This window comes from Sciurus vulgaris, assembly GCF_902686455.1.
Source record: "Sciurus vulgaris genome assembly, chromosome: 7".
NCBI lineage: Eukaryota > Metazoa > Chordata > Mammalia > Rodentia > Sciuridae > Sciurus > Sciurus vulgaris.
In genome coordinates, this window is record NC_136467.1 from 124,868,546 (window position 1) to 124,889,518 (window position 20,973).

The 20,973-nt window shown below is 51.8% G+C and overlaps 4 protein-coding genes across 5 annotated transcripts; 3 read left to right on the forward strand and 1 right to left on the reverse strand.

The window, feature by feature from the left end:
• The first annotated feature begins 6,844 nt into the window (after positions 1–6,844).
• On the forward strand, positions 6,845–8,765 carry GPSM3 (G protein signaling modulator 3). Its single transcript, XM_079147984.1, has 4 exons — positions 6,845–7,100; positions 7,321–7,420; positions 7,617–7,810; positions 8,031–8,765. Exons 1-4 carry the CDS (start codon positions 6,885–6,887, stop codon positions 8,166–8,168), a joined length of 648 nt encoding a protein of 215 aa, XP_079004110.1. The 5' UTR covers positions 6,845–6,884; the 3' UTR covers positions 8,169–8,765.
• An 815-nt stretch (positions 8,766–9,580) lies between these two features.
• Positions 9,581–14,527, forward strand: PBX2 (PBX homeobox 2). Its single transcript, XM_079147982.1, is given in 10 exon segments — positions 9,581–9,816; positions 10,697–10,770; positions 10,967–11,067; positions 11,069–11,215; positions 11,317–11,507; positions 11,684–11,819; positions 11,918–12,071; positions 12,452–12,540; positions 12,635–12,721; positions 12,852–14,527. Coding segments are annotated over 10 exon segments (1,293 nt in total). The 5' UTR covers positions 9,581–9,595; the 3' UTR covers positions 12,945–14,527.
• A 413-nt stretch (positions 14,528–14,940) lies between these two features.
• AGER (advanced glycosylation end-product specific receptor) lies at positions 14,941–17,910 on the forward strand. The gene is made up of 11 exons (XM_079147983.1): positions 14,941–15,095; positions 15,266–15,372; positions 15,500–15,692; positions 15,860–15,924; positions 16,032–16,119; positions 16,217–16,399; positions 16,536–16,666; positions 16,863–17,004; positions 17,280–17,306; positions 17,406–17,532; positions 17,652–17,910. Exons 1-11 carry the CDS (start codon positions 15,044–15,046, stop codon positions 17,746–17,748), a joined length of 1,212 nt encoding a protein of 403 aa, XP_079004109.1. The 5' UTR covers positions 14,941–15,043; the 3' UTR covers positions 17,749–17,910.
• A 230-nt stretch (positions 17,911–18,140) lies between these two features.
• On the reverse strand, positions 18,141–20,673 carry RNF5 (ring finger protein 5). 2 transcript variants are annotated; one of them, XM_079147985.1, is made up of 6 exons: positions 20,446–20,673; positions 19,408–19,426; positions 19,201–19,313; positions 19,036–19,090; positions 18,844–18,961; positions 18,141–18,730 (listed from the first exon to the last, which is right to left on the reverse strand). In XM_079147985.1, exons 1-6 carry the CDS (start codon positions 20,583–20,585, stop codon positions 18,633–18,635), a joined length of 543 nt encoding a protein of 180 aa, XP_079004111.1. In that variant the 5' UTR covers positions 20,586–20,673; the 3' UTR covers positions 18,141–18,632. The 2 variants fall into 2 exon arrangements, with proteins under 2 accessions (XP_079004111.1, XP_079004112.1); XM_079147986.1 differs by lacking the exon at positions 19,408–19,426 and having other exon boundaries at positions 20,446–20,583.
• Positions 20,674–20,973: the final 300 nt, after the last annotated feature.

Genomic DNA, 20,973 nt, shown 5'->3' on the forward strand with positions numbered 1-20,973 from the left:
CTTCTCTGCACTAAGCTATGAATTGCCAGAATGAATCTTGTTCCTATTTTCTCACATTTGGTGCACTTTTGGGGGGAATAGGGGGCACCAGGGATTGAACCCAAGAGCACTTAATGACTGAACCATATCCCCAGCCCTTTTTATTTTTTATTTTGAGACAGGGTCTTGCTAAGTTACTGAGATTGGCCTCAAACTTGTGATCCTCCTGCCTCACTAGGATTATAGGCGTGCATCACTGTGCCCAACAGGTGTGCATTTTAAAAATATATTTTTTTAGTTGTTTATGGACCTTTATTTATTTATATATGGTGCTGAGACTCGAACACATGCCAGGCAAGTGGTCTACCACTGTGCCACAACCCCAGCCCCTGGGTGCATATCTTAACCCTTAATATCTAAACAACTAGAGGGCTAGAGTAGTTATTCAACCTTTAATTCTTTTAAAAAATATATTTTTAGTTGTAGATGGACAAAATATCTTTGTTTATTTAGTTTTTTATATGGTGCTGGGGATTGAACCCAGTGCCTCACATGTGCTATGCAAGCACTCTACCACTGAGCTACAACCCCAGCCCTCAAACCTTGATTCTTGTATAACTACTGCATGTTAGAACCAGTACTAGGGATACGTGTACACACACACATATCCATCCATCCTGGGTCTGAGTGTGTTATGCCCAGGTTGATGAGTCCCCCAAAGACCACCAGGGAGCCAGAGTCCGATGCAAACACAAAAGGACCATTTATTAACAGACTCAAGTCAAGGCCGACATCCAACACACCAAGGCAGCAGGTAGAGGAGGAACGGCCACGATCGGTACAAGGGTTCCTTTTTTATAGGATAAAACCACAAGCAAGTTTGGGGACTACAAACGGGGGGTTTCATGCCCTGGTGCTTCGGGATTGAGTAAGGGTATGTGAGGTGTACCTGACCTCTTTGGGGATTGGCCTGGGGGTGAGCATGATCTCTGAACAGGAACTTCTGCACTCATAGGGACTTCCCTCTTGCACTATGATTGCCTGGGAGTGGGCTGTTTTGTTCTCTAGAGAACATCTTGCAGTTTTTCCTATAACTTTTTTCTTTGGGGGTTGAGGGCCCGACTAAGATGGAGACTCATTCCTAAGATGGAGTCAGTTTGGTTCAATTGAGTCCCTTCATTTCCCCCTCAGACTGGAACCTAAGAGTCCCCAAGAGGGACTCCGGTAAACTCTATAGTCTCTGAGTCTAGGGGCTGATAGTGAGAACGGATAACCATCAGTTGAAGAGCCCCCAGCCGTTCTTTCATGAACTGCACTAGCCTGTTCAGAATGCAGGCTCCAAAGGTTAGGAGCAAGAGTAAAATAATAAGCGGTCCCAGTAAGGTAGAAATCAAGGTGGTCAACCAAGGGGAGTAATTAAACCATGATTCAAACCTGCCCTGTTGTGCCTTCCGTTCCTTCTCAGTTATTGATAGAAGTCCTCACCTGAATGATACAACAGCCTGGGAACTAGCCAAACGAGAACACAAAAACCCTGGAAGTTATTGATCACCTCTGTGTGGGCACACGGTGTGAGTCCTGTAGAACAGGCCCACCAAGCGTCCTGCTGGGGAATTAGGTATTGACTTGAGTTATCCAGTGGCACAGTTTGGTTGCATAAGGACTGGTGAGATTCAGGGATATGACCTATACAGAGCCCTTGTCCAATGACTTGTTGTAAGGTTAGGGTACTTTTTGATTGCCAACAACATTCAGCAGAGCTGGGGGAAGGGGTATAGTTTCCTAGAGTTGCTATGCCTTCATAGTAAGGTGGGACTGTATCATAGCACAGCCAACAGGACTCAGTCATATTTGGGGGTTTGGGGGTGCTGGTTTGCTGAACTCTGCTTGGGTTAAGTACCAGGTTGGGACCCAATGTTGCTTCACTTAGGGGTCTCTTGACTAGCTTGATGGTGAAAATTAGTCCAGGATCGTACCCGCCACGGTAAAGTCTCAGTCCCCAGGTCTTTCCAGCCTCCCAGTTTGCTTTCTTTCCCGCAGAGGTAAACTTTATGACTAATGGGTTACAGCGTCCCCCTGGGGTAGCTAATGGGAAGGTTGAATATTCTGATTGGTCTTTGTTATAGCATGGCCCACAATTTACCCTTTTACTGCCCTGAGTGCAATAACCCCGTCCCACTTCTTGCATGTTTCCACCCCTTTCCACTGAGATTAGGTCTCCGGTGACGGGGGAGTCCATGTGATCCACCCAGTAGATTCGCAACCCCATGCTTCACAGTAGGCGCTTTCAGGACCTCCGCACTTGGCAATTTGTTTTCTGTCTCTCGAGTGAGTGGGGCAGACATAGAACCCTAGGCTTCTGGCATTGCTATGACCCCCAGGGGTTTTACATCCATACCCCGGGAAGGGTTCCTGGTCTGAGGGGTCCCATGCATCCCCCACAAGGTCACATAAGTTCACATGGAGGTCAGGGAACCAAGTTCCTTGGGGGACTGAGTTTGAGGAGGTGACATTGGCTACTTTGCCGTTGTCCCCATTGATGATCATCCAGGTTTGGTTTCAAGGGAAGTGGGGGTTTCCTCGAATCAGCATAGTACTTACAGTTAGGAAGCAAAGGGTCACTGCCTGGAGCGTTTTAAGCACAGCTTGAGGGGATTCTTGGGGTTTCTGGTTACTGTCCATTTTTCACCTTTGTGGTTTTCCTCGAGTGTGAAGGAGTCCGCAACACTGGCGTGGGTATAGTGGATCCAGGTGGCTATTCCATCCACTTTGATGGCAGTGGATGTGACAAGCAGAATGACGTAGGGTCCCTTCCACCTGGGTTCCAGGGATCCTTGTCGGTGTCTCTTGATGTAGACCCAATCACCTGGGCAAAACCTATGGGGTTCAGGAATATTGCTAGACTCATAGAGTTCCCTGAGTATAGGCCAAATTTCTTTGTGTATCCATTCAACCCTTCACATGGCATCCAGAACATCTCGGTCATCTATTTCTGCAATTAGATTTGACTGCAAGTTGGGAATAATGGGAGGGGGTATCCCAAACATGATTTCATAAGGGTCAATCCCATCTGGTACAGGGAGTTTCTTACCCTATATAAAGCAAAGGGGAGGAGACCCACCCAGTTTGCGCCAGTCTCTATGGTCAACTTAGTTAAGGTTTCTTTTAGAGTTCTGTTCATCCTTTCTACCTATCCTGAACTCTGGGGTCTATAGGCACAATGCAGTTTCCAATCACACCCCAGGAACTTGGCTGAGTTCTGACTCACCTGTGATATGAATGCTGGTCCGTTATCTGACCCTATCATAGTGGGAAAACCATATCTGGGTAAGATATCTTCTAGAAGCTTTTTGGAAACCACCTGTGCGGTCTCGTGCTTGGTGGGGAACGCTTCAGTCCATCCTGAAAAGGTATCTATAAACACTAGTAAATACTTATAACCATATCTGCCAGGTTTTACCTCAGTGAAATCTACTTCCCATTAAGCCCCAGGTTTCCTGCCTCTGAGCCGTGCTCCGGGGTTTTTCGGATTTGCCACCACATTAGTAAGCTGGTATGCCTTACAGTTGGAGACGATGTTATTGATTTTCTGTTGGCTGTCCTTGATTTTTACTTTGGAATGTCTTCCCCAACTGGGGTCTTTGTTACCTTTAATTTGCTTGTCATCTTCTTCCTTGGCCGCCAGGTGTCGCAGCCGCCGCCGGCGTTCATCTGGCTCTGTAGTTGGAGCTGGCAGGATGCTGGCGAGGTGTTGATTCCTCCGCCGCGCCTTTTTTATTTCTTTTTCCTCTTCACTGTCCCTTCCATTAAAACCTTTTTCTGCCACCACAACTAGATCCCCTATACACTTTTCTCCCAAACGTTCTAATTTCTGCAGCTTCTTTTTAATGTCTGGAGCTGACTGATTAATGAAAGCTAAAGTTTCTGCCACTGCGCTATCCTGTGAATCTGGATCAAAATGAGTATATCTCCTAAAGGCTTCCTGCAGTCCTTCTAGAAAGGCAGCTGGGCTTTCTTCAGGTTCCTGCTTTATATCATAAACCTTACTCAAATTGGTGGGCCGATGTGCGGCCATCTTGAGACCCGCCAACAGAGTCCAGCGATACACCAGGAGGCTCTCCTTATGTATTATAATCCCAGTTTGGACGGGTCAAGGGGAAAGCCCCATCGATGAGATCCTGATTGGCAGTTGGCTCTCCAGTAGGTCCCCGGACTAGTTTCCGGGCCTCCATTTGGATGTGGTCTCTTTCTTCTGTAGTGAAAAGGACCTGTAAGAGTTGCTGATAATCGTCCCAGGTGGGCTTGTGGGTGAAAAGGACAGTTTCAAAGAGGTTAGTCAACTGCCTGGGGTCTTCAGAAAACAGCACATTTTGAGCGTTCCAATTGTAAAGATCACTAGTGGCAAAGGGCCAATAGTGGTGTGGTTGGTTACCATCTTGGTCCGGTAGTCCTGCTGCCTGGAGGGGGAGGATTGTAGGCCCCATCTCGGGAGTTTCTCCCTGACGACTGCGGGTCCCGAGGGCTGCCCACCCCCCGTACTGGTTGGTGGAACTGGGGAGGGGATTTAGAGGGGGGCGAGGAGGCTGCTGGTGGGGGCAGTAATCATCTAGGAGCATATGGGGGAGGTGGGGAAGATGTCTTCCTCTGGAGTGCCTTCTTGGAAAACTTCAGGCTTAGGAGCGGAAGGGGTTCTGGCGGAGGGGTCTGTCTTGGTGACCACCAGACCCTAACCTGTTGAGGTAAGAAAGGTTTAAGCCAGGGAGGAGGGTTTTCAATGAGGTCCCTCCAAACCACGATGTAAGGCACTTGGTTCGGATGACCCGTGAGAGGTTTTAAAATGATGTCTTCAGTGGCCTTGACGATGGTCAGGTCCAAGGTGCCTTCTGGAGGCCACCTGACATTAAAAGTTGGCCATTCTGTCCTGCAAAAAGTAATGAGTTTAGGCTTTTTAACCACAAGAGAAAGGTTATGTGCCCTGGTTTCCACATCCTTATAATGAGATATTATCAAGTCCAACGGAGAAGAGGCTGGCTGTCCCATAACGTCTGTCAGGGTCACACACACAGATACTAACAACCAGAGACAACAGATGACACTCAGAACACAGGTGGCAAGCTTGCCTCTCTTAGATATAAGAATGAATGAAAACCAAAATGAAGGCTTGGGGCCGCCTTGTGAGAGCAATCACTGTATGACAGAAAAGACCAAAGTTGAGGCTCACGGTTGAAGCCAGATTTGGGGACAGGCAGTTAGTGTAGAAATAGGGGATCGGTCAAATCGAGGAAATGGAGGCCATGAAAGCCATCTGCCTCTGAAAGTTGGAGACTGCCCCTGGGAGAATGGAATGTTAAGGATCTCTGGAGCTCATTGATTACCAAATTTACCTGCCCTTATCAAGGACTGCAAGGAGCTGCTAATTAATGCCCCCTGGGCCCTTGCCTGGCTGAATCACTTTGGCCTTCCCTCTGCCCCATCTGCTTCTCACTTTTTACATCTCACCTGCAAAACCAGGCCTAGTCACTAGGCAGGAAGAGATAAGAGGGGAGTGAACTGGAGAACAAAAGAGATCTTAACCTATAAAAGATGTAGGGTGCGCTCACTTCTTGGGACTTTAGAACATCAGCCATGGCCCCCTTCTCCCACCTGGGAGAAGTCTGTATTATTACCTTTAAATAAAACCTGCTTAATATGCTTGCCTTGGCGTGCTTCTCTAGTGTTCAATCTTCAACATTAGAGGAAGCAGGACTCGTCACCGGTAAATGGCAGTATCACCGCCCTCAAACAGATGTGAGGGCCTCTGTCCTCACTGTTGGGGACTGGAATGTCTTCCAGTCTCCTGTGACCACGGTTGTCCAGCATGTCTGCTCTAACCATTTACAGTCACACAGATTACAGATAGATCGCAGACGTATGCCCCTGGAAATGAAAGTAAAGGAATACACATAAAACACTCACCAACTGGTCAAGGATCCTACGGGTTAGAGTCCATGGGGTCAAGGGGGATCCCGGACCAGCCCCCAAATGTTATGACCAGGTCGACTAGTCCCCCAAAGACCATCAGGGAGCCAGAGTCCGATGCAAACACAAAAGGACCATTTATTAACAGACTCAAGTCAAGGCCGACATCCAACACACCAAGGCAGCAGGTAGAGGAGGAACGGCCACGATCGGTACAAGGGTTCCTTTTTTATAAGATAAAACCACAAGCAGGGAGTTGGGGACTGCAAATGGGCGGGAGGGGGGGCGGGGGGGGGGGGTTGTTCATGCCCTGGTGCTTCGGGATTGTGAGGTGTACCTGACCTCTTTGGGGATTGGCCGGGGGGTGAGCATGATCTCTGAACAGGAACTTCTGCACTCATAGGGACTTCCCTCTTGCACTATGATTGGCCTGGGAGTGGGCTGTTTTGTTCTCTAGAGAACATCTTGCAGTTTTTCCTATAACTGTTTTTTCTTTGGGGGTTGGGGACCCGACTAAGATGGAGGCTCGTCCCTAAGATGGAGTCAGATTGGTTCAATTGAGTCCCTTCAAGTGCTCTGCTTCCCACTGGAACCATGCTCCTTCTAATCCCAATAAATCTGAAGGGAGATGGGAAGGGCCAAATCCTAGGTCTGTTTTAGGGAGGAAAAGGACCTGGTTTGGGGGAGGGGGATCCTGAAGAGTGAAACCACACTTCCTGTATAGCTAGCTAGTTCCTGTGTTGTCAGAAAGAGTGGGGTGGGTGAAGGGAGCTAAGTTGGGGGTTGGGGGCTACTGATTCTCTGGAGATGATAAGGTCAAAGTCCTTCCCCCCCCCAGAGGGCTCTCCACTTCTGCAGCTGAAGGATTTGTTCCCAGTCTCTTGCTCCCCTGGGGAGAGAGGTCAAACAAACTGGGTGGGAAAAGAGAATGGAGGAAGTTGACAGGGATGGGCGGGGCCATGGGGGGGCTGACCAGGAACCCAGCTTCCTGCTCAGTGCCCAGCCATCCATCCCCCAGCTCACCCCCACCCCTTCCAGCCCCCACTCCCCTCAGGAACCCAAGGTTCCGGCCCTCCTCCCGAATCCCAGCCACCCCTCCCCCATCGGTTTCTCCCCGCAAGGGGATGGAGGCTGAGAGACCCCAGGAAGAAGATGGTGAGCAGGTGAGCTGGGCACTAGGTGGGGGGGCTGACTGGTCGAGAAGGGAAATGCAAGGGCTCAGAGTAAAGACCTAGTGACGGTGGACCCAAAGGACTTGGAAAGACTTGGGCACCCTAAGGCATGAACACAAATACAGGAAATGGGCCACTGACCTATCCCTCTGCCCACCCCATCCCCACCATCCACTCGGGCTTGACTGGAATGTCCGTCTCTTGGCATCAGGGATCCCCTGAAGATGAGTTGGGCTGGCCCCTTCTGAGCTCCACCATTCGACCTTGGCGATCTGCTCCCCCATCCCCTCCTCCTGGAACCCGCCACACAGGTACCCGGACGTGCTCAGGGAACCCCCTGACCCTACTGCCCACATCCTGACCCCATCCCCACCTCTCCAGATTCCCTATCACACTCCCATGGCTATAATCCAAAGTCCCTAGTCACCTCACCCTGTCACCATCCCCCAACAATTCCAGTCCACCAACTTCTCTGGGTCTCTGAGCCCTCCTCCCTCCTCTCCCCAGCCTTGGGGCCCCGTTCGGCCTCCCTGCTTTCCCTGCAGACTGAACTCCTTTTGGACCTGGTGGCTGAGGCCCAGTCCCGCCGCCTAGAGGAGCAGAGGGCCACCTTCCGAGCCCCCCAGAATCCCTCAACTCCAGCCCCACCCCGGCCCCTCGAGGACAGAGAGCAGCTCTATAGCACCATCCTCAGTCACCAGGTGAGACACCCCCCAGAAAGCAACGCCTGGTCTCTTGGCCTCTGTTTTCTTTGGATCTACTCCTCTTTGTCCCTAGACATCTGCCCCATACCCAGCCCCTAGTCCCTCCCCATCCCCATCACAGGCTTCCGATCTGTCCCCACCCCCAAGCCAGCCCTGACTCCTTTCAAGGGTACCCACCCCCAGTCCTTAACTATGCTCTATCCCTCCACTCCTCCAGTGCCAGCGCATGGAAGCCCAGCGATCTGAACCACCCCTCCCACCAGGGGGGCAAGAGCTCCTGGAGTTGCTGCTGAGAGTTCAGGGAGGGGGCCGAATGGAGGAGCAAAGATCCCGACCCCCAACACACACCTGCTGAGACTTGAGTGCCAACCAGCCCCTCCTCCCTCTTGGGGCTCAAAGCTGGGCAGCCAATACATGCTCTCAACCCTGCCTGCCAGGGGTACCAGACTGGAAGACCCAGGAGAAATTACAGTGATCACCACTCTCAGCACCTTCTCTGGGAACTGGAGGGGGTGGAAGTCATCAAACCCTGGGAATAGGCAAGGTAGGATGGTCATTGAATTTTCTCAAGTATGCTGGAACTTGAGGAAGAAAGAGGATCCCAGTCACCCATCTCAGGCAGCAGCTGGGAGTCCCTGTCCTGAGCTGTCTAGCTACTAGGAAGGGTGTGAGGGCTCAGGCCTTTCCCTCCCAAGAAAAGGCAAGTTTCTCAAAGGTTATCACTTGAGAGACAGCTCTATCCTCCTTCTCAGTAGGAAGAAAAGGAGGGTGGGCACAGCAAAGAGAGATCAAGAGTATTTTCCTACCCCTGCCTTGGGCACCATCTAGCAGTCAAGACAGAGGGGCCCTAGCGGCTGTGAATGGACCTTTAGACTGCCCACCCTCCGCTCCCCACTGCTGCTGGGTCTGTTCGATGTTTTGGTTGTATGAATAAATATAATTCCCCTCTGGACTGAAGACTGGTGTTTGGGGGGTGAGGGGGTGGAGAGTAGGAAGGTGAGGCCAGAGGCGGCCTCTTTCCCCAGTCTGGCCAGAGGCCAGCTCCCCTCCCTAGCTGCTAATTACTGGCTCATTAAGCAGCGGCTGGAGACCTCCCTAATATCTCCCCCAGCCCCCCTCTCCTGGTTTTAATTAAGTAGAACAGGGAGGGGACTCATTAGAACAAGAAATATGAACTGAGCTGCCTGTGAACCCAGGCATTCCAGGGGCCAGAGTCGCTATCACCTAGAGTCGACTCAGAACGGACACCCCAGCCCCCAGCACGCCCCCCTCCCGGCCACGGAAGTGCAGCCCCGGGGCCTTCCCTTAGTGCCCCCGACGTGCCAGTCTCCTCCCCTCGTCCCTCCTCCCTCTCCCCTCCTCCACTCGGTCTCAGTTCCTCTGTTTCTGTGTGTCTCTCTCTCCGCCCCCGGCTCCTCCCTGTTCCTCCTCTCTTCTCCCCTCCTCTTCCTCCCGGGCTCCCCTCCCCCAGCTTCCCTCCCTCGCTCCCCCCTTCTCCCTCCTCCCTCCTCCCTCTCTCTCACACACACCCCCGCTTGGGCCTCCTCTCTCTCTCCGGCTCCATTTTCTCCGCCGCCGGGGGCCGGGGTCTCCTGTGGGGGGCCCAGCCGGTACCCCAGGTCTCCCTTCTGTGCCGGGGTGAACCCCCGGGGGAGCTGGGAGGGGGGAGACGGGCGGGGGTTGGGGCGGAGGGAGCAGCGGCCCCAGCGAGTTTGGGGGGGAAGTAACCAGGCGGGGGGAGGGGCGGAGCAGGGAGGGGGCCTCAGGGCCCCCCCCCCAGCAATGGACGAGCGGCTGCTGGGGCCGCCCCCTCCAGGCGGGGGCCGGGGGGGCCTGGGATTGGTGGGTGGGGAGCCTGGGGGCCCTGGCGAGCCTCCCGGTGGCGGAGACCCTGGTGGGGGTAGCGGGGGGGTCCCGGGAGGCCGAGGGAAGCAAGACATCGGGGACATTCTGCAGCAGATAATGACCATCACCGACCAGAGCCTGGACGAGGCCCAGGCCAAGTGAGTGCCCCCACCCCGGGACCCTACACAGACCCACAAGACCCCATTCACAAGCTGAGTCTTCTGGAAGGCGTCCCCCGCGCCCCAACTCCAGGGTCCTCTCAGGATCCTACAGCTCTCTTCTCCCCCTTAACCTGGGAGCCCAGAGCAAAGTGATCCCTTTCAAATCCTCCCTTCACCCCCAGGCCCTGAAGCCTCCAGAGGGAACCCCAGGTGGTCTCCCCTTCCTAACCTTTTCCTGACCCCCCACACTTCTTTGGAACAGCCTCATCTCCGGAGCCCCCTTTAGGCTCCCAGACTCTGTTCTTGGACCATGCTGTCTTAGTCCCCTATCTCTCTACTTAGCCTGCTCCATTCTCTACAGATCGGGACCTCCACACCCATCCCCAGAGGTCCTAGCACTCTTCCCCAACCCATGGCCCCTGCGTCCAGGGTTCCTCACCTACCCTTCTCCCTCCCTTAGCCCCAGGACCTTTCCAAATACCTTATACTGAACTCCTCCCTTACCAGGGTACCCCCAGCCCCTCTCTGCCACCTCAAATTTTGATCCTTCTCCCCTTTAGCATCCATCTCTCTTCTGAAATCTACTTAGTCACTCTCATTTCTCCCGTTACCCCCAAATCCCTCTTCTACACCTTTTCTTGACCATCTCCCAAAGTCCCCAGCCCTCCTCATGGTGGCTTTTGCCTACTGCTTCTAAGCTGAGTAGCTTCCTAGTGTTCAGGAGCTGTTTACTACCCAAGAACTATCCCCCAAACTCCCACTTTCTCCCTCTGCAGATTTCCTCTTCTCCCTCCTTGCCCTCTCACATTGCTGTGGTTCCCCTGCTCTGTTTCTGTAACTCTTCAACTTTTCTTTCCCCACTCCCATTCTTCCCAAGGAAACACGCCCTGAACTGCCACAGAATGAAGCCTGCTCTCTTTAGTGTCCTGTGTGAAATCAAGGAGAAAACTGGTATGTGGGGTCTCCCTCTTGATTCCTCAACTCTGGGGACAGGGCCATAGGGCCAAGAGTTTGACAACTTGGAACCCTGAGGAAAGGGTGTTGCTAAGAGAGGCTGGGGAAGACTTGGGTTTACAGGAGGCACCAGGAAGACTGAGCATTGGGTAAGGGGTCTCAGGGTCCCTAAGTTCACTTGCCTACATGCTAGGCCTCAGCATTCGAAGCTCCCAAGAGGAGGAGCCGGTGGACCCACAGCTGATGCGTTTGGACAACATGCTTCTGGCAGAGGGTGTGGCTGGGCCTGAGAAGGGGGGGAGGCTCAGCAGCAGCTGCTGCAGCTGCTGCGGCCTCTGGGGGTGGCGTGTCCCCTGACAACTCCATCGAACACTCGGACTATCGAAGCAAGCTTGCCCAGATTCGCCACATCTACCACTCAGAGCTGGAGAAGTATGAGCAGGTGAGGAGAGGAAGCTAGGGTGGGTGGAGGAGGAGGCTCTTTGGAGGGAATCCCAAATCCAAAGGGCTTCTCCTCACCAATCCACCTGCCCTCCTATACAGGCATGTAACGAGTTCACAACCCATGTCATGAACCTGTTGAGGGAGCAGAGCCGCACACGGCCTGTGGCTCCCAAGGAGATGGAGCGCATGGTGAGCATCATCCATCGAAAGTTCAGTGCCATCCAGATGCAGCTCAAGCAGAGTACCTGTGAGGCCGTCATGATCCTGCGTTCCCGCTTCCTGGATGCCAGGTGGGGTTCAAGGATTAAGACCAGCCCCCAGCACCAGGCTCTTTCCCATTCCTTTCCAAGACCCTGGGCCACCATGTGGCACACCATGGTACTCTGCAGCAATGGTGCCCCCTGGAGTTAGGCAGCACAGCTGCCAGGATGCCAACATCCTCACTACTCTTCTCCATCCTTTGTAGACGGAAACGCCGTAACTTCAGCAAACAGGCTACTGAAGTCCTAAATGAGTATTTCTACTCCCATCTGAGTAACCCATATCCTAGTGAAGAGGCTAAGGAGGAACTAGCCAAAAAGTGCGGTATCACCGTCTCTCAGGTAATGTGGGCATTTGGGAAGGAGTTTAGGGGTAAAAAGTTCTCATATCCTACTTGATGAGGGTTTCCACCTGATTGTCTTTGCCCACCATCCCACAGGTCTCCAACTGGTTTGGTAACAAGCGAATTCGGTATAAGAAAAATATTGGGAAATTCCAAGAGGAGGCAAACATCTATGCTGTCAAGACCGCCGTGTCAGTCACCCAGGGGGGCCACAGCCGCACAAGCTCCCCAACACCCCCTTCCTCTGCAGGTGGAGTTCACTGCCACCCTAGCTGTTTGCACACTTCCTGCTTTTGTTCCTACTTCCTATGTAGGCATGATCCTATCAGAGAGTTTTTTGGGGTGAGAGGGACCAAGCTGAAATGGGGTGGTAATCTCAGGGAACACAATCCATTCCAATGAAGTTACTTTTGCCTTTCTTCCAGTGAGTGGCCAGGGAAGACTTTGGAATCAGAATATTCTGAGTATTGGAATATTGTTTTGTGGATAATTTGTGAACAACTGTACATATGTATGTCCCTACAGAGCTAGTTTAGAGGGCTTTCTGGAACCCGAGAGTTGTGTTTATCTCCTGTCTACCATCACAGACTCCATTATACTCTTCCCTAATTCCCTCTTTACTCCTCCAAGGCTCTGGCGGTTCTTTCAATCTCTCAGGATCCGGAGACATGTTTCTGGGGATGCCCGGGCTCAACGGAGATTCCTATTCTGCTTCCCAGGTCAGGTGCCTTATTTCCTCTTGAGTGGGACTTTCCCAAACTCTTTCCCTCTGAGGCTTCTTTTCACTATTACGCCTTCCTCTGGGTCCTACAGGTGGAATCACTCCGACACTCCATGGGGGCAGGGGGCTATGGGGATAACCTTGGAGGAGGCCAGATGTACAGCCCTCGGGAAATGAGGGTGAGTAGATCCTCCACCCAGTCTCTCTCACTCTCACTATGATAGGAGGGCTTTTTTCTAAGTAGTGTTGCCCATCCCGACCCACAGAGTTTTCCAAGACCCTACTCATACTGTCTTTCTTCCTTTTCAGGCAAATGGCAGCTGGCAGGAGGCTGTGACCCCATCCTCAGTGACATCCCCCACAGAGGGACCAGGGAGTGTTCACTCCGACACCTCCAACTGATCTTGCCCCTCAGGATCACTGGGGGTGGGGGCTCTCATAAGGCGACTCTTGAAGAGGACGCAGGCATCCAGAGGACAAACCCTTAACAGGAGAAGCACAAGAAAGAGAAGGGCAAATGGGGTCAACCCTCCCCAACTAGACTCTCAGTGCTGGGGGTGCAGACTATATGGCAGGGAGAATGGGGCCCCTTAGGGAATAGTGGGGTCTGTCTCCTTTTTTCCTTTTTTGTCTTTTCTTCCCCCTTTTCTCTTACACAGAAAAATAGACACCTGTTTCTCAGACCACTTTTTCTCATCCCCCTTCCCCCCATACACACCCACATACAACTATTCTGTTCTGTGTACTCCCCCACTTACCCTTCCCCACCCCACTAATATGCTCTGGAATCTGGAGACGTCAGCCCTGCCCGACCCAGAGATGCCAAAAATGGGGACTCGACTTCTGGACAAATGACATGGGCCACGCCCCCTGTGCATCCCCACCCCCTGCCCCTCCAGACGGCTTTATTACCTCATATGCAGCTCATCTTAAACCAATAGAATCGCTCGGTGGACGAGAGTGTCTGACTCAGATATCTACCTCGGAGGGAGTTTCTGCTTCTTTAGGGAATTGTTGACTGGGCTTTGGGATTTTTTTTTTTTTTTTTTTTTTTTTTTTTTAAAGAAAGAAAAGAAACCCTGGGATCCTTCTTTTTTTTTTTTTTTTTTTTTTTTTTGGTGGTGGTGGTGGCTAATTTTTCAGTATGGGGAAGTAGTTCTATTTTGTTTTTTAAAATAAACATACCTTTTTAAATATAATTTCTTGCTTTCCCATATTAGAGGTGATAGCCAAAGGGGTCTTGATAAGAGAAAGGGGAACAAACAAAACCAGTGAAGAAGCCCACCTGGCTCCATGCCTGCCCATTAGAAAGTGACTCTTAACAGAACACCAAACTCTTCCCTCTAAAATCACTTAGGTGTTCTTTGCTTGTGCAGGCAGTTTCTGTGGCATTTGGCACAGAGGCAAAAAGGGGCTTGCCTTCCTGGCCCCCTATATCCAGTCCCCTTCCCACAAGCCTTCCCCTTTGGGCAGGGCTAGACTCAACACCTGGAGTAGTCGAAGTTGCCACCTTCCCCATGTGAGACATCTTTATTTTTTTTTTTTTTTAAGCTACTATTTGCTGATTGGAGGAGAAAGAATAGGGAGGGGGTTCTTGCCAAATATGTTAAATATGGGTTGGGTGCTTATATATGTATTTCCCTGTTTCCCCAAAAATGAGGTATCTTTTGTTTCTCATCAAAATCAAAGGGGTAGGGAGAGGTGGGCGGTTGCAAAAAGCCAGGTATGGGGGAAGATAAAAACACTGTCCCATCCTTGGCCCTGAACCCTACTATCTAATCCCCTCAAACATCCTCAGGATAGAGTGGGGAACCCCTCCCATTAAAGAACTGGGCAGGGTTGGGAAACAAGTTGGGAGTGTGATGGGTGGGGGGTGGGAGGCACGGGCCAGGGGCAGTTCTCTCCTCACTTGTAAACTTGTAGTTTCACAGAAAAAAAAAGAAAAACAATGCAGTTTTAAATAAAGAAATTTCTTTTTTCCCTGGGTTTAGTTGAGATTTTTTTTTTTTTTTTTTTTTTTTTTTTTCAAAAAATGAGAAATCCTAGAAAAAAATACTTTTCTCTCACAAAGCCCCAACAGATTCCTCCCCTGTACCCTAGCCTAGTCCTCATTCAGGCCCCAAGTTCATCCCTGGAGACAACAGCTGAACCCTGTTGCTTAGCAACCATGCCCAGTCAAAATGGGGCTCCAAGCAGCCCTCAGCATGGGACTGATGGAATACATACGAATGCAGTGGGGGACTCTTAAGAGAATGACACCTTGGGAGGTACATTCCCCACCCCCAGGGAAGTGGCTGTACCCAGAGGTTGGCAGTGCCCAAGGGTGGGGTAAGAATTGCTTCTAGCACCTGAAGGACTCTTGTTCAAGAGGCATGAATTCCTAGCATTCTCTGTGAAGGGACAAGACTGGGAAATGGGGGTAGGCGAGAGGGTGGAAGCCCCACCTAGGGCGGTGGCCACTAAAGGAAAAAGGACAGACAGGAACCTGGGAAAGAAGCAGGATGGCAGCAGGGGTAACGGCTGGAACCTGGATGCTGGTCCTCGGTTTATGGGGTGAGCCATTCCCTGCCCCCAGTGATTCTCCCTGGAGAAAACACTTTGACCACAATTTCCCCAGAATTTTTCTAGATCTTGGACACTGCTTTCAAGTTCTTAACCCATGCTCCCCTATTTCATTAGCCTATCTCCCTTCCTGCCCACTCTACCTTGGTGCTGTTTCCCAGGGACAGTAGTAGGCGGTCAAAACATCACAGCCCGGATGGGGGAGCCATTGGTGCTGAACTGTAAGGGGGCCCCCAAGAAACCACCCCAGCAACTGGAATGGAAGCTGGTAAGCAGGGCCCTGTTGCAGCCTCCCAGTTTCCATAGAGACCTGTGATGGCTCACATCCCCACTAACCTGTCTCATCAGTCCTTTCCCAGAGGACTGGCATTGCTCAGGCCCTTCTCTGTCTCCAGAATACAGGCCGGACAGAAGCTTGGAAGGTCCTGTCTCCCCAGGGAAGCCCCTGGGACAGTGTGGCTCGTGTCCTCCCCAATGGCTCCCTCCTTCTTCCGGCAGTTGGGATACAGGATGAGGGGACTTTCCGGTGCCGGGCAACGAACAGGCATGGAAAGGAGACCAAGTCCAACTACCGGGTCCGAGTCTATCGTAAGGGTTCCAGCCCACTTCTCATCTAAGAAAAAGCCTTCACTCCCAGCCCTTGACTTCTTGGCCCTGGTGTGTGAGGACCTCTGACTTCACTACCCACACTCACATACCTGGAGAGTGGGAACCTTCAAAGCTGCAGCCTCTGATTGGATTTTTCCCTCCTTCAGAAATTCCTGGGAAGCCAGAAATTATAGATCCTGCTTCTGAACTCATGGCTGGTATCCCCAATAAGGTAGTGGAAGGAAGTGGGAGAAGCAGAAAGTGGTGCTGTAAATGTGGTTGTGTACCTGTATGGCATCTCATCTTTCAACAATGAGGAGGTCACCACTCTTTGTTCAGGTGGGAACATGTGTGTCCGAGGGAGGCTACCCTGCGGGGACTCTTAGCTGGCACTTGGATGGGAAACCCCTGATACCTGATGGAAAAGGTGAGTCCCAATGTGCACACCCCCCTGCCCTACAGCTTCCTTCTTGTTGATCAGTATCTCCCACCTGGGATGTCTTCTCTTGTCCTCCCTCTCATAGGAGTGTCTGTGAAGGAAGAGATCAGGAGACACCCCGAGACAGGGCTCTTCACACTCCAGTCAGAGCTGATGGTGACCCCAGCCCGGGGAGGAACTGCCCACCCTACCTTCTCCTGCAGCTTCAGCCCAGGCATTCCCCGGCGCAGGGCCTTGAACACAGCCCCCATCCAGCCCAGTGTCTGGGGTAAGAAGATGCAGAGGGCCCCAAGTTCAGGTGAACATGTTCTGGAAGTATGGTCTCTTGGAGGCAGGGGTCACCCACACTTACTGGGACTATTCCCAGGTGTAACACTTAACCTCTGTGCACTTTCCTGTCCCAGAGCCTGTGCCTCTGGAGGAGGTTCGATTGGTGGTGGAGCCAGAAGGGGGAGCAGTAGTTCCTGGTGGGACTGTGACCCTGACCTGTGAAGCCCCGGCCCAGCCTCCTCCTCAAATTCACTGGGTGAAGGATGTGAGTGGTGTGGGGGAGCTGGGAGGTAGAGTACTGTAACTGGCAACTCGAAGAAGGGCAGAGGGCTAATGGAGGGAAAGGTGGACAAGGAACTGTGAAAGAAGACAGGGTATCTTAGGCAGTGGAGACAAAAGAAAGGAGTGTGAGACGTGTATGGGGGTTGTGTAATAGCCTACTCTCCCCCTTTCTCTACCAGGGCATGCCCCTACCCCTTCCCACTAGCCCCATCCTGCTCCTCCCTGAGGTAGGGCCTCAGGACCAGGGGACCTACAGTTGTGTAGCTACACATCCCAGCCATGGGTCCCAGGAAAGTCGTTCGGTCAGCATCAGCATCATAGGTAAGACCACTTCCCAAATCCCTGAGACCGTGGGGCTGGGATGAGGGACACAGTAGGCTCCAGCTCCCTACCCCATTCTGGCTTTATTACCAAAGCCACCTTACCCCACCCTCCATGCACCCACACCCAGGTCTCTGCCCCACCCAAATCCTGCCAAGAGAGCAGCCCAGCCTCTCCCCTCTGAACTGGAGGGAAAGACTCCACTGGCGCGCCCACCAAACAGTCCTCTCCCAAATTGAAATTTCCTTCTGACTTGCCCTAGCTTTTCCTTCCAGAAACTGGTGAGGATGGGCCAACCACAGGTAAGGGATTGAGAGTTACAGCAAAGCAGTCAGCCCTTGCCACATGGACTGGGGGAGATGGTCAACATTGTGCCCTCAATTTTCTCCATCTCCTTACAGGAGATGTGGGAGGATCAGGGCTGGGAACTCTAGCCTTAGTCCTGGGGATCCTGGGAGGTCTGGGGATAGCCACCCTGCTCATTGGGATCATCATGTGGAGAAGGAGGCGACTCCGAGGAGAGGAGAGGTGAGTAAAGAAAGCCAGACACCTCAGATTTAGGGCCAACAGGCAGCCAGTGAGGGGTGTGGGGGATGAACAATGGAGTGCTAGGAATCATATGTGGAATTCTCCCCAATCCTCTTCAGGAAGGCCCCAGAAAACCAGGAGGAAGAGGAGGAACGTACAGAGTTGAATCAGTCAGAGGAGCCGGAGGCAGCTGAGAGTGGAACCGGAGGGCCTTAAGGGAGCCCCAAGACAGATCCTGTCCTTCAGCTCCCTTGCTTTTCTCCCTTGAACTGTGCTGGCCCCAAACCCTCCCTGTACAATCTCTACCCCACCTCGCCACACTTTCTTCCACAACCAGAGCCCTCTGCAAACCATGCTGAGTAAACACCTGACACATCATGCCCATACTGCTGTCTGTGTGTGTGTGTGTGGTGTGTGTGTGTGTGTGTGTGTGTGTGTGTGTGGTGTGTGTGTGTGTGTCAGAGAGAGAGAGAGAGAGAGAGAGAGAGAGACTGCACCTTGAGAGCCCTGTAGGGGAGGGGCTCACCCTCACACTTCTCTCACCATACACATCTACTTAAGTTGGGGTGAAGAGGCTTCTGTCCTAGAAGGAAGAAGGGAGTAAGAACCTGGGAAGAGTTCCCATCAATATATTTTACCTTTTTTATTGAATTTGTAATAAAGGAGGTAGTGGGGAGGGTATTTAGAGTAAGAACTCACATTAGGCACTGGGGAAACAAAAATTTAAATTAAATCAACAAGAGGAATGGAGGAAAGTCAGAGGGAGCCTGGCCCACCTTTCAACATCAAATCAAGAAATCAGGGGAAGCAAAAGATTAGGGGAGAGGAGAAATGGGCATTCTTTTCAGTCTGCCCTCCTTCCCCAGGGCTGAGAGTTACTATCCAGCAAAGGAGTGAGTAAGAGTTCAGAGGCGGGTCTCTCATCCTATGCACAGATGTCGCTGCTCCTTCCCATGCCCTCCTGGAGAATGGACAGGATTGGCCTCAGCCAACAGAAATGGAGGGGTCAGGGAATGAGATTCCAGAAGTAAGGAAGGGTCAGCAGGGACCCCCAATACTGATTCTCCTCTGGCTGGAGGTGGGCAGGAAGGAGATATAGCTCAAATACTGAGCAGCCAGAAAAAGAAGAAGATGGCGAGAAACAGGAAGAGGGAATCCTGCCAGCTGGAGGCCGGGTGACCCTGTCCCAGATCCACACCTGTGGGAGAAAGGAGAGCTGCAGAAGCACATACTCCTAGGCCAGGAGGAAACCTCGCAGAGGTAGGGGTATTTGAGGGGAGCCCCTGCGAAGAGCTAAGGGAAGATTCTTACCTGCACCCCTGCGGAAAGGCTCATGAGCATTGAAGACAGTGGTGAAAAAGCCAAAGGGAAAAGCACCAACACCAAATGAGAAGTGAAAACCCCCAGTATCACCAAACGGCTGGAATCCCTAGGAAGGAGACAAAGTTAGGGAACTAGGCATATCTTTGGTGAAGAATGGACACAGTGGACAAGAAGACTCACCCCTCTGCTCTCTGGAGCTGGTCGCTGGCCCTGGGGGCGGGGTGGAGTTTTCAATCTGAGGGTGAGGAGAGAGACTGTCAACAGGGATCTTCTCTTTTCTTTTGACACCCTCTTTCTGGAGCAGAAACCTTCAGCCTTCCCTCAACACTACCTCTAGTCTCTCACCTGGGATCCTGGGGCTTCTGGCTCCCTCGCCCATAAAGTGGGACAACTTTCTCTCTGCTGATGCCAGCTTTGCACACTGGGCACTCTTGCCGCTCTGGCCGTGTCTCCAGCCACTGGAGAGAAACAAATGCAGTGGTTTCAACTACACAGAAGGGTCTTCCAGCTCCTCAGACCTCCCCATTTCTTTTCCATCTCCTGAGTACGCACCTGATGAAGACAGGGCCAACTGGATGGGGAGAAGAAAAGAAATGGTCAAACTAGCTACAAAAAAGAGACACAGCCCCCAGACTTTACAGAATCCCATCTCACCCATCTTCCCAGATATTACCTACTATTTGTTTTCATATTTTCTGCAACCTCTACCACACTAGCCAACCTGGCTTTCCTGCTTCACTGATCTAACACCTAAAGCTCTTTCCATCCTCAACACTCTCAACCTTCTCCTACCCTCCAAACCCCCCTCACTTGCCTTTCAACTTAATTTCCAATTCTCTTCAACCCACTCCTTTCCAGACCTCTTTCAGTCCCAATCCCTTTTTTTGTCCCCAGTCCTCCAGACCAAACCCCCTTTACTAGCACATTCCCCACAATGCTCTCACTTTCAAGCTCATTCAAGTTCCTTTTTCCACAACCTTTTAATTTCTCAATCCTGCCTCTCCACAGCCCTTGTCTCCAGGTTTGACTACTACCTACTTCCAGATCTCATCTGATGTGAGCCCATATTCCCTGGGTCTCCTCTACTCAACTGATGCATGCCTCTCCTAACTTTGAGTCTCATGTTTCTACCTGTTCAGTTAAAAAAATAAAATAAAATAAAACTCTTTTTTCTTCTACATTTTTAATTGGGGCATTATAGTTGTACATAATGATGGGACCTGGGGTGACATATTCACACATGTACACAATATAACAATTGGGCCAATTTGATTTAAAAAATTCTTAACTTCCTTGGAATAGGGTGCCCTCAGGTCCCACCTGCACAGATGTCCCATGCACATCCTCCTTATAACACACCACACACGCACCAGCTCCCATCCTAGTTCCTAAGACTCTCCTTTACACAGAGCTTGTCTACAGACGATCCTTCCTCCCACACACAGCAGAAAAGACGTGTTTTCTCTCCTCAGGCCTCACCCACAGAAATGTGCCCTTCGATTATCGGTGTGATTGTAGGGTTCCCCGCACCCAGCCTCCCCAGTACAGAGGTGAGCCCCACCGCCTTCTGCCCCGACCCCAGGTTCTCACCAGTACAGGTGGCCACACACACTGACCACAGCTTCCCGAGCAGTCTCCAAACATATATTACATTCGAAGGTCGCGCCCGCCCCGCCCCGCTCGCGGTTTGGCCCTTCGGGGCCCCCGTCCTCCTCCTCTGCTGCTGCCATGGCCAGTTCTATTTCGCCTCTGCGTACCCCTCAGTCCCCCTAAACACACACGCCCCAAAAAACGAGAAGCCGCCTCCGACCCACGATCGTTGGGCAGGCTTCAAGGTTTTCTAATCTCTACTGGTCAGAATGCTTGCCAATCACATATGATTCCAAAGAAAGGATTGGTCCAAAGAGTGGGGGCGGCAAAACGTTCGGGCGGCCCCGCCCTTGAACAATGATTATTGGTTGATTCAGTCACTGTCAGTATGCAGTACCAAGGGATTGGTAACAAGTCGCTACACCCGTCCTGTCACCCGGCCAAGGAGAGTTTTATTTGCCTGAGTAGATGCCACTCATAACTAAAGGCCAGAATCAATTGGTTCAGGACTGCAAGAACTCACCCACT

Excerpts from the sequence above, each read along its gene's own strand:
- GPSM3 (XM_079147984.1), top strand. The coding sequence starts at position 6,885 with ATGGGCGGGGCCATGGGGGGGCTGACCAGGAACCCAGCTTCCTGCTCA. Across the intron at positions 7,421-7,616 it reads TCCTGGAACCCGCCACACAG|CCTTGGGGCCCCGTTCGGCC; the intron begins GTACCCGGACGT and ends TCCTCTCCCCAG. Across the intron at positions 7,811-8,030 it reads GCACCATCCTCAGTCACCAG|TGCCAGCGCATGGAAGCCCA; the intron begins GTGAGACACCCC and ends CCACTCCTCCAG.
- AGER (XM_079147983.1), top strand. The coding sequence starts at position 15,044 with ATGGCAGCAGGGGTAACGGCTGGAACCTGGATGCTGGTCCTCGGTTTA. Across the intron at positions 15,925-16,031 it reads TGGCTGGTATCCCCAATAAG|GTGGGAACATGTGTGTCCGA; the intron begins GTAGTGGAAGGA and ends CTCTTTGTTCAG. Across the intron at positions 16,120-16,216 it reads CCTGATACCTGATGGAAAAG|GAGTGTCTGTGAAGGAAGAG; the intron begins GTGAGTCCCAAT and ends TCCCTCTCATAG.
- RNF5 (XM_079147985.1), bottom strand. The coding sequence starts at position 20,585 with ATGGCAGCAGCAGAGGAGGAGGACGGGGGCCCCGAAGGGCCAAACCGC. Across the intron at positions 19,091-19,200 it reads CAGAAGCCCCAGGATCCCAG|ATTGAAAACTCCACCCCGCC; the intron begins GTGAGAGACTAG and ends CCTCACCCTCAG. Across the intron at positions 18,962-19,035 it reads CAGCTCCAGAGAGCAGAGGG|GGATTCCAGCCGTTTGGTGA; the intron begins GTGAGTCTTCTT and ends TCTCCTTCCTAG.